General features: G+C 52.3%; 1 protein-coding gene across 3 annotated transcripts; it reads right to left on the reverse strand.

Annotated features, from left to right (window-relative positions):
- Window positions 1–469: 469 nt before the first annotated feature.
- On the reverse strand, window positions 470–14,296 carry Eno1 (enolase 1). Of its 3 annotated transcripts, none has more exons than XM_070037282.1 (12): window positions 14,164–14,296; window positions 11,611–11,704; window positions 9,232–9,327; window positions 7,332–7,390; window positions 5,506–5,575; window positions 5,074–5,207; window positions 4,536–4,758; window positions 2,824–3,021; window positions 1,840–2,041; window positions 1,558–1,666; window positions 1,195–1,253; window positions 470–883 (listed from the first exon to the last, which is right to left on the reverse strand). In XM_070037282.1, exons 2-12 carry the CDS (start codon window positions 11,693–11,695, stop codon window positions 814–816), a joined length of 1,305 nt encoding a protein of 434 aa, XP_069893383.1. In that variant the 5' UTR covers window positions 11,696–11,704; window positions 14,164–14,296; the 3' UTR covers window positions 470–813. The 3 variants fall into 3 exon arrangements, with proteins under 3 accessions (XP_069893383.1, XP_069893381.1, XP_069893382.1); XM_070037280.1 differs by lacking the exon at window positions 7,332–7,390 and adding an exon at window positions 7,698–7,756 and having other exon boundaries at window positions 14,164–14,246; XM_070037281.1 differs by lacking the exon at window positions 14,164–14,296 and adding an exon at window positions 13,874–13,955.
- Window positions 14,297–14,504: the final 208 nt, after the last annotated feature.

A 14,504-nucleotide genomic window follows, 5' to 3' on the forward strand; every position in this document is an offset into this window, starting at 1 on the left:
TTTCTCCCTGTGATTCTGCTTTTCTGTGCTTTTAGGATTGGGGGAAATGAGCAGTGGGCATGTTTGTCACAAGAAGGGCCCCTAAGTAGCTCTCTAGAGAAAAGGCTAAAATGAACTCAAGATACTCAAGTGAATTATAGAGAGAAAATATTCACATAAGCCAATACTTCACCTGTTTTTGCACTTGTCAGATGAATTCTGAGACCTTCTCAAAGTCTCTATCTCCCACCTGAGGGCATTGTTTTTTGAGATGGGCACTGTCACCTCAGCTGACCCCCTGCCTCAGCCTCCTGAAACACTACTTCTCCAGGATGGTTTTCAGGAGTCCTGGCTTGGACAACTATGGGGACGGGGGCCATCAGAACCTTCACATCTGTGTCTGGGACATCCCTCAAAGTCTGGCCGCAGGCCCTGCTGGGACGGAAGACACAAGGACGGACAGCAGGCGGCTCCCCACACTCGGTGCGCGCACGGGTCACTGAGGCTTTTATTTCGCACGTACAACCACTGGGGATCTAGCCTGTGGCCACCTTGGCAATCGCACTGGAGGCGCATGTGGCTCCAGACAGCAGGTGGCAAGCATGGTGACGATGACTGGGGCCAATGACATGATTACAGAGCTAGGATCTGAACAGGGTGCCCGTGGTCGGGCCTGTTTTGTGCACAAGTTCTAAGGAAGCAGTAGAGGAGGGAACAAACTACACAAAGGCCCCAGCTCGGGGGGGCCTCACGCTGCGCTCCAACATTGTGGGCAGGGGTACACAGCCGATGGTAACAGAAGGTGCTGGAAGCTCAGGCTCGCCTGCCCGTGGCTTACTCGGCCAGAGGGTTTCTGAAGTTCCTGCCGGCAAACATGGCCTTGCTGCCCAGTTCCTCCTCGATTCTTAGGTGAAGGGAGAGAAAAGGGTGAAGTCAGATGCTAGCGCAGCCCCTCCCACCCACGTGATGGAGTCAGGGATGCTGCCACTGGACCAAGTGACACCAGAGCTCAGGGCTTCCCAGTGATAAGAGCCAAAGAGACGGGCCACCATGAGGGGCTCCCCTACAACCTGCTTGTCTACTGATGCCATCCCACCAGCTCTGAACTCATGGCTGCATAGCACAGGGCTATGGCAGCATCACACGAAACAGGCTGCCAGCCCTGCCCACCCCAGGGCAGCCCCAGCCCCCCAGGGGCTCAGAAAGCCTCTTTACCTCAGGAGCTGGTTGTACTTGGCGAGGCGCTCGGATCTGCAGGGTGCGCCAGTCTTGATCTGGAGGGAGACAAAGGCCATGTTACTTGTGGGGGACACGGTGCGGGTTGTGGGAGAGGGCCCTGGGGCTGTCCCACAGGAAACCCCAACAACAGGGAGCCCAGCTGTGCAGGGAACAAGGCATCAGCTCCCACTCTTTCCTGAGGGTAGTGGTTGGTCTCACTACATTGGCCAGGTGGGGCTTGAACATGTGATCCTCCTGCCTCACAGGCTGAGCCACCAGAAGGCTGAGGAAGAACGGCACCCACCCCATCCTCCATTGTGGGTCTTCCAGGGAGGGGACACATGCCCCAACGGCTCTCACCTGGCCCGTGCAGAGCCCCACCACCAAGTCGGCAATGAAGGTGTCTTCCGTTTCTCCAGAGCGATGCGACACCATCACACCCCAACCATTGGACTGGGCCAGCTTGCACCTGAGGTCAGAAACAACCCAGAGGCATGACTGTGGTGCCGAGCAGAGCCATGGACACTAACCAGAGGGCTCACCACCAGCACCTGCCCCTGACAGACGACAGGCGGGCGGCAGAGCCTCCTTTGTCATCCTCTCCCCCCCCACGTCCCATCCGCTAAGGTTCGGGGCACTCACGCCTGCAGGGACTCCGTCACAGAGCCGATCTGGTTCACTTTGAGCAGCAGGCAGTTGCACGCCTGTTCCTCCACAGCCTTGGCAATCCGCTTCGGGTTGGTCACTGTCAGATCGTCCCCGACCACCTGGATGCCAGCCGAAGCTGTGAAGTTCTTCCACGCCTGCCAGTCATCCTGGTCAAAGGGGTCTTCAATGGACACCACTGGGGAGACACATGAGAGGTGAAGCTTCAGCCAGGACAGGAGGGAAGGAGGGAAGGAAGGCGGGCTATCCCACCAGCTCTGGGAAATCTTATACACCTGGCACAAAGGGTATTTTTTCTTGACACAGGGTCTTGTGTTGAACTAAGTTCTCTTGCCTCAACTTCCCAAGTGCTGTGATTAAGGCATGTGCCACTGAATACAGCTCAGTTTTTTCCTTTGGTTTGAGGTTAATGCCACTGAGAGTAAGTGTAGAACTGTACACTCAAAAACAGAGATCCTGTCAAAAAAACAAGACCAACAAGTAATCAGACCATGCCTTAGACCCTAAGCTGCGCTTGCTGGCAGGAGCTCTAGTACAGTCGGCCGTACTTCTAGCCCATCAGCATGGGTTATTTTATTTTATTTGCCAGTCCTGGGGCTTGAACTCTGGGCCTGAGCTGTCTGAGTTTCTTTTGTTCAGGGCTGGCACTCTACCACTTGAACCACAAAGAGTGCCACGTCTTGCCTTTTCTATGTATATAGTATTGAGGAATCGAACCCAGGGCTTCATGCATGCAAAGCAAGAACTCTACCATTCAGCCACATTCCCAGTCCAGTAGTTTACTTTGAAATAGGGCTCTGCTTTATACCAAAGCCGAGCCTGGGTGGGATCCTCCCATGGGGAGCTGAGTTACTGGGGGTGGCGGGGGACATGGGAGGTGTGGCGTGGCATTGAGGGTTAGCATGACAGTGCAGCCAGCGGCAAAGCCCCTGGGAGGCCGGTGGTGGCAGGAGCTCTCACCCGGGTAGTCCTTGATGAAGGACTTGTACAGGTCAGCCAGCTCGTCAGGCATGATGTATCTGCTGGGATCATCCGGAGACTTGAAGTCCAGGTCATACTTCCCAGACCGGAAGAACTCAGAAGCAGCCACGTCCATGCCAATGACAACCTTATCGGTGTAGCCAGCCTTTCCAATTGCGGTCTTGAGCAGCTCCAGGGCTGGAAAGAGACAGGGCAGCAAGTGTGGGTGACGGTGGGTGGAAGTGGGATTTCCTACAAACATCTGGCAGGTGAGGGTATAACAGAAAACGCAAATTCTCTGGCCCAGTCACAGGCTGTGAGAACGCTAGGAGCTTTTTTTTTTTTTTTTTTTAAATGTCAGGGTTGATTCTAAGCACACAGCTCTTTTTATGGTCGGACATTCAGATTCAATGCCCAGACACAGCCGCAGTGAGAAGAAGCAATCATTTGTCTGGTGGAATCAGCTTAGATCCACGAAGACTGGCATCCTGGCAGTGTGGAGCTCAAGGGCCGTGCCCAGCTCCACCTGGACAGCTGACTCCAGACACTTGGCTCCTTGAACTATTCAGCGCTATAAGCTATTAGGTTAAACCAGGGGAAATTCCATTTCATACAAGTTAAAAATCTCATCAGGTGGGCTGGGAAGCTGGCTCAGTGGTAGAGCGCTTGCCTTGCACGCATGAGGCCCTGCCCTGGGTTCGATTCCTCAGCACCACATAAGCAAAAAGAAAAAAGCCGGAAGTGGCACTGTGGCTCAAGTGGTAGAGCACTAGTCTTGAGCTGAAGAGCTGAGGGACAGCGCCCAGGCCCCACGACCGGACCCCCCCAAAAAAAAAAAAATCTCATCAGGTTCATTCAAATACCAAGATGGGCTGGGCAAGGATGCCTGCCAGCAGAATCTAACCACTCAGGAGGCAAAGATCTGAAGATTACAATTTGAAGCCCACTGGGCAACAAATCTTATGGGACTCCCACTTCCAATAAACTACCCAAAAAAAGCCACAAGTAGAACTGTGGTCCAAGTGGTCAAGCACTACCCTTGAGCAAAAGAAACAGGGACAGCACCCAGGACCTGAGTTGAAGCCTCAGGCCTGGGACAAAAAAATAAATGAGGACAGACGCTTTCCTCATTAGCTGTCCTTGCAGACAACACAAACACACTCACGCATGGCCACCTCTGGTAGTCAGCAGTGAGCCATTCATGTGGAAACCTTTCCATACCATCCACACGCTTCTCACACGCCTTGAGTCAAAGCCAAAAAGCCTATTTGAACAATTACTGTAGTTGGTGGCCAAGTGTGTTGGTATATGCCTGTAAGACAGGACTGCTTGAGGCCAAGAGCTGAAGGCCAGCATGGCAGAGTAACGGTGGCACCTTATCTCAACATTGAACTGCAGATGAATGCATCAAAATACTTAACAGTCTTGAATACCAGGTGCATTCTGTACACAGACCTCAAATCTACCCTGCCAAGGCAAGAATGCCAGGGAATAAACCACCTCCACACCAGGCCACTTAGAAATGAAGAGATTGCTGTTTAGGTAGAGAGATTCCCTCTGTGGTAGGCCAGGCTGGCCTTCAGCTGTTGGTCCTTCTGACTGGCATGTACCATGTTTGTCTCAGATGGGGAAGCTGTGCGGCGTTGCCAGGCTGGTGCTGCCCTGCAGCGGTGGCCCCAGGCCGTGCCTGCCGCAGCCGCTCCTGTCTTTACCTTCCTTGTTCTCCAGGATGTTAGGGGCGAAGCCACCCTCGTCGCCCACATTGGTGGCATCTTTCCCGTATTTCTCCTTGATGACGTTCTTCAGGTTGTGGTACACTTCCGCCCCGATGCGCATGGCCTCCCTGAAGCTCGAGGCCCCCACGGGAAGGATCATGAACTCCTGCATTGCCAGCTTGTTACCGGCATGTGACCCCCCGTTGATCACGTTGAAAGCCTGGGGAAGCAGAGGAGAAGCATGCAACAGCACACTTTATTTGGGGGGGCTGGGGAGTGTCTGTGGGGCCTGGAGGGTGACTGTCTCTTAGAACTGCAATTCTGAGCAAGAAATACTGTTGCTGCCCATCACAAATCAAATCAAGGGAGGTAAGACAAGAAGGTCGTCACTGGTCAAGGAGCACTCAGCAGGCGGCAGGCCTCCAGAGCTGCAGATCACAGCGAGGAGGTGTAGGCATGTAGGGGGGTTCTGGCTCCAGAGGGAGTAGACCCCCTCAGCACCTTCTTGCTCATGGAGTCCCAAGGAGCCACTCACCGGGACTGGCAGGATGACCTCGGTGTTGCCCGCCAAGTCAGCGATGTGGCGGTACAGCGGCACGCCCTTCTCTACCGCACCAGCCTTGCAGACAGCAAGGGACACGCCCAGGATGGCATTGGCACCAAACTTAGCTAGAATGGAACGAGGTGAGTTTGAATGAATGGAGACAGTTGGGCTGCACCCCATCTCAGGCTGTCGTGAGAGGTCTTCCTCCTGTTGTTGACCTCACAAGTCAGGGAGCACAGTGGGGGCTCCGTGCTGCCCTGCCCTATTGTAAGGCCACTGCTTTTCAATCCCCCTGCTCCCGAGACCTCTCCTGCTGGGGTACAGAAGCAGGAAAGGCCAGACTGTCACACTGGGTTCCTGTTGAAGACTCCAGGACCTCAGATGGAAAGTTCTCTAAAATGTCTCCCCCAGCAAGCCACTCACATTTGTTCTCAGTGCCGTCCATCTCGATCATCAGTTTGTCGATCTTCTCCTGTTCCACCACATTCAGTTTCTAGAGGGGAGGGAGAGGGAGGGGAAGGGTGAACACTAGGTCACGGGGCAAGCCCAGCCCTCCTGTCATTGTAGCAGGAGAACTTTGGAACTGCGCAAAGTCAAAACTGACTCTGTGCTCTATTTGTTTTATGGGCCAAAAGGAGACTGGGTGTGAGCTGCGTGGCAGAGGCCGTGCTGAGCACGCACAAGGCCCTGGGTTTGAGCTCCAGTATGCATCCCCCCCCCCCCCCCCCGCCAAGTGGGAAATGAGAAAAAATGAAACTGCCTGTGACTCACTTCCAAGGTCCCCAACATACAGGCCATGCTTGTCCGGTAGAGGCTGACTGGTTGCTCCACGAGTCTAACAGTGCTCACCATTTACTCAGGAGCCGGGCCCGCAAAGGCTGGCTCTTAGTCCACCTCTCATGACTCTGACCCAGGACAAGCCACCTCCCTGCGCAGGTCAGGCCCCCCTTGCAGGCAGTCCAGAATTGCTTAGTATAATGCCTGCGGATATTGCCAATGGATATTGGCAGAGAAGCTAGTAACACTGGTGTCTAGAATTCTTGGGGGCGTTCAAAATATTTTTTTTAGTCAACACTGGCATTATTTTAAAAGCCTCCCAGTTCTGTCATAAAATGCCAAAGGAAAATGATCTACAACCTCATGCCATGTTAACAACCTGGCACCTGTCACTTTTGACAAGGCGTCATTGAGAAAACAAAACAGCTGCCTAGCACAGGAGCTCAGCTTTCTGCCGTAGCCATGCCAGTGAGGGCACGAGGGGACAAAGAACTAGGTGTGTGGTGTGCCAGGAGACCAACAGTGGGGGCAGGCGGGCATTGTGTTGACGAGGAATTAATTACCTCTGGGGACCAGTTGGGCAGGGAGCAATTAGAGGATGCCATAAAGGCCAGGCCCAAATAAACAAGCGGGGGACTTGACAAAGAAGCCCCTCATTTCCCAAGGCAAATGCAAAGCAAGAGGGATTAGATGCGTGAACACATGAGGCTGGATGGATGGGAGTTGAGAGCGCTCCGGACAGGGCTTACAACCTTCCCCTCGGGGACTCTGTGGAGATTGTGGAAGGATAAAAGAGGTTTTGGCCCGAATTTATCTATAGCAGCTCTACTTTTCTGTTTGATGATATTAAGTAAGATGTTTGATGTAGGTGCTGCCAGTGGCTCCCGTCTGTAATCCTAGCTACTCAAGAGGCTGAGATCTGAAGATCACAGTATGAAGCCAGGAGCTGTACTTCAAATGGTAGAGCTTCTGCCTGGAGCAAAATGGCTCAGGGACATCAGCAAGCTGAGTTCAAACCCCAGAACTTATAAAAAAAATTAAAAGGGGGAGTGCAGGGATGGAACTTGGGGTTTGAACATGTGAAACCCATGTTCTACTGTTGAGCTACAGCCACTCAAACAAGGTTTCACATTAACGACATTTCCACAGTTAGAAACAACGTCAGTAAAACATAGCTTTCTTAAGTTCATGAAAAATGAGTCATCATGGCCCGTACCTCCACACCCCATAGAGCTGTCCTTAAACCGTGGGCCATAATTTCCCAAAACACAACAGTATCAGAAAAACCATTCCAGGTGCTACAGAAATAGACAGAGGCAGGAGCCAGGTTAGATGGGGCTCATGCATATGCGGCTCTCATGCGCAGCAGGGAATCCAATCTGCAGGTCTGGCTCTCAGAATAAGCTCTTCTGTGGGTGGGAAAGGCCCTGGGAGCATGGATACACATTAGTTATCGGGAGGGGGCGTCCTACCTTGCTAACCAGGGCAGGTGCAATAGTTTTATTGATGTGCTCAACAGCCTGTGAAACACCTAGAAGGAACAATCAAATCAAATTACTGACAGTAACTGGAATGTGCAGGCTTGAGCAGCATTGATAGAACACTAAAAAGATGGGTCCAGAGTCTGAGTCCCTCCAAACCCCTCCAAAGGGTTTTTTTTTTAGCTCCTCCATCCACTGCTTTCCCTCCGCAATGGGACTTGCTGGCCCAGTCTGAGTGCTCTTCCCTAGGGGTTAGAGCCACACAAGGAGCAACCAGCTCAGGACCGCATGAGGGAGATTAGTGTCAAGACCATGCACTGAGCACATCAGCCTCACCCCGCAGGATGCAGCGTTTACCTGTGTACACAAGGCTGGTGCCAGGAACTCATTAACATATTTAACGGGCCTGGAGACACCTGTCCAGTAGACGTGGACAGAGAAGGAAAGAAAAAGAGACTGAGAAGAGAACAGGGTTCAAGGACATGGAGGACAGAGGGTGGAACAGGAGGCATTGCAGGGACAAAGGCTGGCTTGAGGTCTGTGCACTGTCTGTTTGCACAGAACCCACAGCTCCAACATGTGGGGCCAGCACTCATGACAGTAGTGCACAGGCTCTCTCAGCTCTTGCTCAACCCTGGCCCTGGCTGCCCCTCCCGTGTCAGGATCGGGATGTGCATGCGCTGTGCATGTGTTCATCGCTATAGCAGGAGACTTTTGCCCTCCCAGGAGAGAAGCAATGCACTGGGGGAGGGTTGCTGCCCCTGGGAAAAGGCGGGGCCAGCCCTACATCCTGTCAGAACCGGGTCACACAGGTTTCTTTTCTGGCAAGGAGAAGAGTGCACAAAGGCTAACAAATGAATCCACACACAGCTGCCAGGGAGGGAGGGGCTACTTCAACAAAACAGTGCTCCTGAGAAGCAGTCAATAGGAAAGCAAAGTGACTTTCTAGTCACTGAGGCCTCCTCGGAGCACAGCCTTAGCTGGGCCTTCCTTACACATCTTGTTACCCCACAGCACGGGACACTTGACTGTAATTTTTTTTTTTTGGTTGGTCTTGGGACTTGGAACTCTGGGGCTTGGGTGCTGTCCCTCAGCTCTTCAGCTCAAGGCGAGCGCTCTACTGCTTGAGCCATACATAGTGCCCTGTCCGGTTTTCTAGTAGTTTATTGGAGATAAGAGTTTCACAGAGCCGGGCGCCAGTGGCTCACGCCTGTAATCCTAACTACTCAGGAGGCTGAGATCTGAGGATCGAGGTTCAAAGCCAGCCCGGGCAGGAGAGACCGTGAGACTCCTATCTCCAATAAACCACCAGAAAACCGGAAGTGGCGCTGTAGCTCAAGTAGTAGAGCGCTCGCCTTGAGCTGAAGAGCTGAGGGACAGAGCCCAGACCCAGAGTTCAAGCCCACGACAAACAAAAAAAAAAAAAAAGTTTCACGGACTTTCCTTGGCCGGGCTGGCTTTGAACTGTGATCCTCAGATTTCAGCATCAAGTAGTTAGGATCATAGGCGTGAGCCACGGTGCCCCGCTTTCACTGCACAATTTTTATAGATCCTTCTCTCCTGCTTAGGCACCCTGGCCTAACAAGGAGGAATTTTTCAGATTAGAAATAAACTGCAGCCTGGCACTAGTGGCTCATGCCTGTAATCCCAGCTACTCAGAAGGCTGAGATCTGAGGATCAAGGTTCAAAGCCAGTCCAGGTAGGAAAGTATGTGAATGAATAAATCATCAAAAAGCCAGAACTGGAGCTGAGGCTCACGTGGCAAAACACCTGCCTTGAGTATACTGCTCACTGATACTGGGAGTGAAACCTGAAATAAAGTACTACTATTAGGGTGCTGGGATCTGGGAAAGGGCAGGAGTGGGTGGTCCTACTTTCCTCCAAAGCTTACCCTTCCCCAAGTAGCGAGTCTTATCATTGTCTCGGAGCTCCAAGGCCTCGTAGATACCAGTAGAGGCACCACTGGGCACAGCAGCACGGAAGAGACCTGTAGGAGAGGGGAAACGTGAGTAGAGTACAGCCCAAGCCCCCCACCCCAGATGGCACGTGGGTGGCAACACTAGCTGAGTCACATCCTTCCTCCACCCTCTCATTTTAGTGATTTTGCAGTGCAGACTCCAGCACAAGTGATTTCTCAGGTTTAAAGAAAAATGACTTGGGGTTGAGAATGTGACTTAGTGGTAGAGTGGTTGGCCAGCATGTATGAAGCCTTGAGTTTGATTCCTCAGTACCACGTAAACAGAAAAAGCCAGCAGAGGAACTGTGGATCAAGCAGCAGAGTGCTAGCCTTGAGCAAAAAGCTCACGGACAGTGCCCAGGCCTGACTTCAAGCCCCAGGCCTGACCAAGAAAACTGATTTATAAGCCAGGTACTGCGGCTCATGCCTGTAATCTTAGCTGCTCAGGAGGCTGAGATCTGAGGATCACAGTTCAAAGCCAGCCCAGGGAGGAAATGTCTGTAAGACTCTCATGTTTAATTAACTGTAAGAAAACAGGAAGTGGGCTGGGAAGGTGGCTCAGTGGTAGAGCACTTGCCTTGCATGCCTAAGGCCCTGAGTTCGATTCCTCAGCACCACATAAGCAAAAAGAAAAAAGCCGGAAGTGGCGCTGTGGCTCAAGTGGTAGAGCGCTAGCCTTGAGCTGAGGGACAATGCCCAGGCCCAGAGTTCAGGCCCCACGACCGGACCCAAAAAAAAAGAAAAAGAAAAAGAAAAAGAAAAAAGGAAGTGGCTCTGTGGTTCAAAATGGTAGAGTGCTAGCCTTGAGCAGAAGAGCTCAGAGTTCAAGCCCTAGGACCAGCAAGAAAGATTTACAGATCACCTCTCCCAGGCGTTCTATCACTGGGTGGCCCTGCCTGGCAAAAACCAGGTAGGAGACTGAAGGTGCTCTGATTCCTACTTGAGGTAAATAGTAGCAACCGGAAACTAGTTGGCTCTATGAGAAACTTCCATCTTAAGCTTCCATCCCGATAGTGATGAGTGCTGTTTTGGGATTCTCTACCCAATTGCAAAGTACGAAACAGAACAAACATCAAAAAGGAATAAAGGGCTGGGAAGGTGGCTCAGTGGTAGAGCACTTGCCTTGCATGCCTGAGGCCCTGGGTTCGATTCCTCAGCACCATATAAGCAAAAAGAGAAAAGCCGGAAGTGGCGTTGTGGCTCAAGTGGTAGAGCACTAGCTTGAGCTGAAGAGCTGAGGGCTAGCTCCCAGGCCCAGAGTTTAGGCCCCACGACCAGAACCCCCCCCCCCAAAAAAAGGAATGAATGAAAACGAACACTAATCACAGTCCTGCAAACACAGGAACCAGCCATAGGGCTAAACCCATGCTACCTAGCACAGAACAGCACATCCTGGCACACAGCCTGAGTAGACTCAGAATTCACTGTAATGCACATGCCCAGGAGAAGTAGGCGCCCCACCCGCCCAGTGCCTCGCCAAAGGAAAGCAGAAACATGGGCAGCCTTGTGGTAATGAAGACAAGACTTGAAGATTCTGCCTTTTTGGGGGGGGGGTAGGGGCAGACAGGAAGGGAAGGGCTATGCTCCAGTGCCAGCCTGTGACTCACAGTGACTCAGCTCTGACCAGCAGATCCAGGACTAGCCCTTCTGCTTGGGAGTCCTTTCCAACAGTACCTACTATGTTCACTTCTAAAAGAGAAAACTGTGGGAGGTAAATGAGGGCAGAAGCTTAGGGCTGCTTCTTAAAGTCAAAGCTTTATCTCCCTTGGCCACTTGAGCAGCTAGGGGTTCAGGCACAAGCTACTCATGGGCACCTAGCTAAAGTAAAAGCTCTGAGAGCCCCACCAGGTAACACTTTTACATGGGAGAACTCTTCTCTGTGGAGGATGGGCACAGAGAATGAATGGCCTGGTTAAGAGGCTTTGGATTGTCCCTGAGTGCAAAGTAGAAGTAACCTCCCAGATCCTCCATTCAAGAGACCAGAGACAAGGATGAAGGGTATTCTAATCATACCTGCCCGTCCTCCCCTTCACCTTTCCTTGTCAAGAGCAAAGGATACCCTATCGCTGCTTATTTGGTCAGAGAAAGCTATGTAGCCAAGAACTAGCGATGAGCCCTTTTAGGGATAAGGTCTCAAGGAGTCACCTTACTTCCCTGCTTCACTAACAGGAAAGCCAAACCACATTCTGTTTTAATTATGAAGCAGAAGCAAGACAAGGACTGCCCTGCTCCCTCTAGGAGTCACAGCCCACGAGCATGTGTAGACCCAGGTCAAATAACAGAAGCAAGCATGGGAAAGTGTGTGGCCCTTACCTTTGGAGGTGTAGAGATCAACCTCCACGGTGGGATTCCCACGAGAGTCAAAGATCTCCCTGGCATAGATCTTCAAAATAGACATGGTGAATTTCTGTGGGGAAAACAGAGTTTCTTCCTTATTGAAACTACAACTCAGCATTTGCATATTCATGCAGCGGGTTCCTGGACTACCGTCTACTTAAAGGCTGCTTGGTAGAAAGCCTGCCTCTGACAAAATAGCCTGGGGAACTGGGAACTGAGGGTGCTCGGCTCAGTGGCAGGAGAGTGCTTGCCTGGCCTGCTCAGAGCCTGGGGTTAGATCCCAGCACTGCTCAGAAGAATACAAGTAGGGGCTGGGAAGGTAGCTCGGTGGTAGAGTGCATGCCTTGCATGCATGAGGCCCTGGGTTCGATTCCTCAGCACCACATAAGCAGAAAAAAAAAGCCAGACGTGGTGCTGTGGTTCAAGTGGTAGAGTGCTATCCTTAAGCTGAAGAGGTGAGGGACAGCGCCCAGGCCCTGAGTTCAGGCCCCATGACCCGACCCCCCCCCAAAAAAAGAATACATGTAGGCTAGGAACACAGTTCTGTAGTATGCTTGTTATGCATAGAAGGGGCTAGGTTAATTCTTGGATGAAGATAGGAAACAAACTGGAACCAGCTCTGGAGGGCTTTGGCCCAGGCTTTTCAGATCTGCTATATGAAATAAAACAACAACAAAAAGCTGAAAATGTATACACCTAGGAGAAAATGAATACAACTGGAAAGTGGTGGGTTGCTAACATGCAGAAGGGCTCTGATATGGGCCACTGTCACCAGTAATGAAGAGCGCTGAGTAGGGCAAAAAAAGGGGAGAAATCTGGCTTTTAGAGCAATTGTGATTGAAGTTTGGGATTTAATTCACCAAATGAAGCCTGAGGTAGCAGTAGCATGTTGGATGGGCAAATATTTGATAATCAGAAATTCTGAGACTGGAGGTCAGGACTGGTCATTGCTACCGCCATTTTCTGAGTCTCTCAAAATTCACAGCACGAGGCACAGCGTGGTGAGGCACAGCATGGTGGCGCACTCCACTAAATTCAGGCTTCAGGAAGCAAAGGCAGAAGAATCAAGAGTTTGAGGCCAGCCTAGAGTACATACCAAGAATGTCTTAAGTAAACCATAGTATTTGAGCAAGATAAGAGATGTGATTATTTCTCATTAGGATTCCTTTCAAAAGCCATTTTAACTGGTTTTAACATTTTAGGGATGAAATATTATAACTTTTAAATAGAGGGAAGACTTTTTCTTTAAACAAAGAGGCCGAGAAAGACCTAGGGTGGGGGAGGGAAAAGGATGTGTAGAAGAAACAAATAACAAGTCTTCTAAGAAAGTCCTCTTACTTTTCTTCCTTGGGGTTCTCCACAAAGGAAAATGGGTGAAGAACTTGAGAGAAATCAAGTGGCTAGGAAGGAAACTAGCACCAAGGGGAATTACCTAACTGGTCTCGGCTCTGACCATCTTTCCTAACACATTCTTAAGTAGCAAATGGGGCATTCTCTTAACTTCCGATATTAAAGTGCCGGCTCAAAGCCCATCTGGGCAGACAAATCTAACTCTTATCTCCAATTAACCAGCGAAAGAGTTGTGACTTAAGCGGTACTTCACCCGTGAGACCAAAAGCTCAGGAGCCCCATCTTTCCCCCTCCCCCCCAAATCCTGAGTCCACTTGAGGTTTTATTGTCTAACAATGAAATTTTATTAATTAGTCAAGAGCGTTTCATAGTGCTTTACTATATTTCAAAAGGTACGCATATTTAAACATCTTCCTCGGCTCTGAAATTTTTGGAAAAGTTTTGGAAAATTCCATGCCTGGAAAGCATTTTATCAGGGGACCACACTACCTAGAGGGAAGGGCAGAGCGAACAGGAAGCTTTCTCAAATACATCCGACGTCAGCTCGGGGGCTGCGGGCGGCAGGCCAGGAAGCCCGCAGCGGCTCTTGCCTAACTCGGGCGAGGTCTCCCGAGGGCTTCCCAATTATCCGCCGGCTCGGTGGCACTTTCCTCAGGCCTAAGCACCAGTTAAACTGGTCACCGCTTATCCCGGATCAGCGACGGGCTGGACCAACCCAGTCGCCGGCCGCCACGTGGGGGGAGGGGACGGCAGCCTGCTGGGCATCTTTTCCCTCGGCCCCTTCCTCCATGTTGGAAGGGCCCGGTTTTAATGACCACGATCCGTCTCCCCGAGGCCTTCCGTTCCTCACCACGACTACGAACCGTGCCTCGCACCCGCCGCCCCTGACCTTGAGAGCCCAGCTTCTCGGCCCCAGAGGTCCGGAATCACATGTTGATCTGCATCCTCCCGTCCAAGGAGTCCAACGCCCCACAGGTGCGCCTGCCGCCGCCCGCGCCCTGCAGCCGGCCCCGGCCCGCGGAGGGGGCTCGCGGGGCCCCACCCGCGCCCCGGCAGGACGAGGTCGGCCCCCCCGCACGTGCCCTCGGGGCCCCCTCGCCAACCCCGCGCCTTTTCCGAAGGGAAGGAGAACCCCCGAGCCGGAGGGTCCCCACGCACTCGCCCCTCTCGGAGCCGTACCTGGTGTGTGGATTCTTTCGACCCGGAAAGAAGAGGGGAGGGAGTGCAGCGGGAGTGCAGCCGACACAGAGAAGAGAGAGCCGAGAGATGCGAACGCCCCAAGTCCTCGAGCCGCTCTGGGCGCTTCCTCCCCCGAACTTCCTGCCCAGCTCGAGAGGCCACGCCCACTTCCCGCCTCCTGGTCCCGCCCTCCCCGCGCCGCCTCGCTATTGGCCCGGAGAGCCGTCATTCGGGCCCCTCCCTTGGAGAAGCGGGGTTGTGGCTGCCGCTTAAGCCTGCAGGCATGGGGGGGGGGGTGACGATTCGGTGAAGAGGGGCTGACGTGCTTGGGGGCCCGACAC

This window comes from Dipodomys merriami, unplaced genomic scaffold, assembly GCF_024711535.1.
Source record: "Dipodomys merriami isolate MVZ:Mamm:240054 unplaced genomic scaffold, mDipMer1.0.p SCAF_28, whole genome shotgun sequence".
NCBI lineage: Eukaryota > Metazoa > Chordata > Mammalia > Rodentia > Heteromyidae > Dipodomys > Dipodomys merriami.

What these genes read in the sequence shown, in the direction of transcription:
- Eno1 (XM_070037282.1), bottom strand. Translation starts at nt 11,695, where the DNA reads ATGTCTATTTTGAAGATCTATGCCAGGGAGATCTTTGACTCTCGTGGG. An exon ending in GACTCGCTACTTGGGGAAGG is followed by an intron (nt 7,391 to 9,231) that starts GTAAGCTTTGGA and finishes TGTTCCTTCTAG; the next exon opens with GTGTTTCACAGGCTGTTGAG. An exon ending in CATCCTGGAGAACAAGGAAG is followed by an intron (nt 3,022 to 4,535) that starts GTAAAGACAGGA and finishes GTCTCTTTCCAG; the next exon opens with CCCTGGAGCTGCTCAAGACC.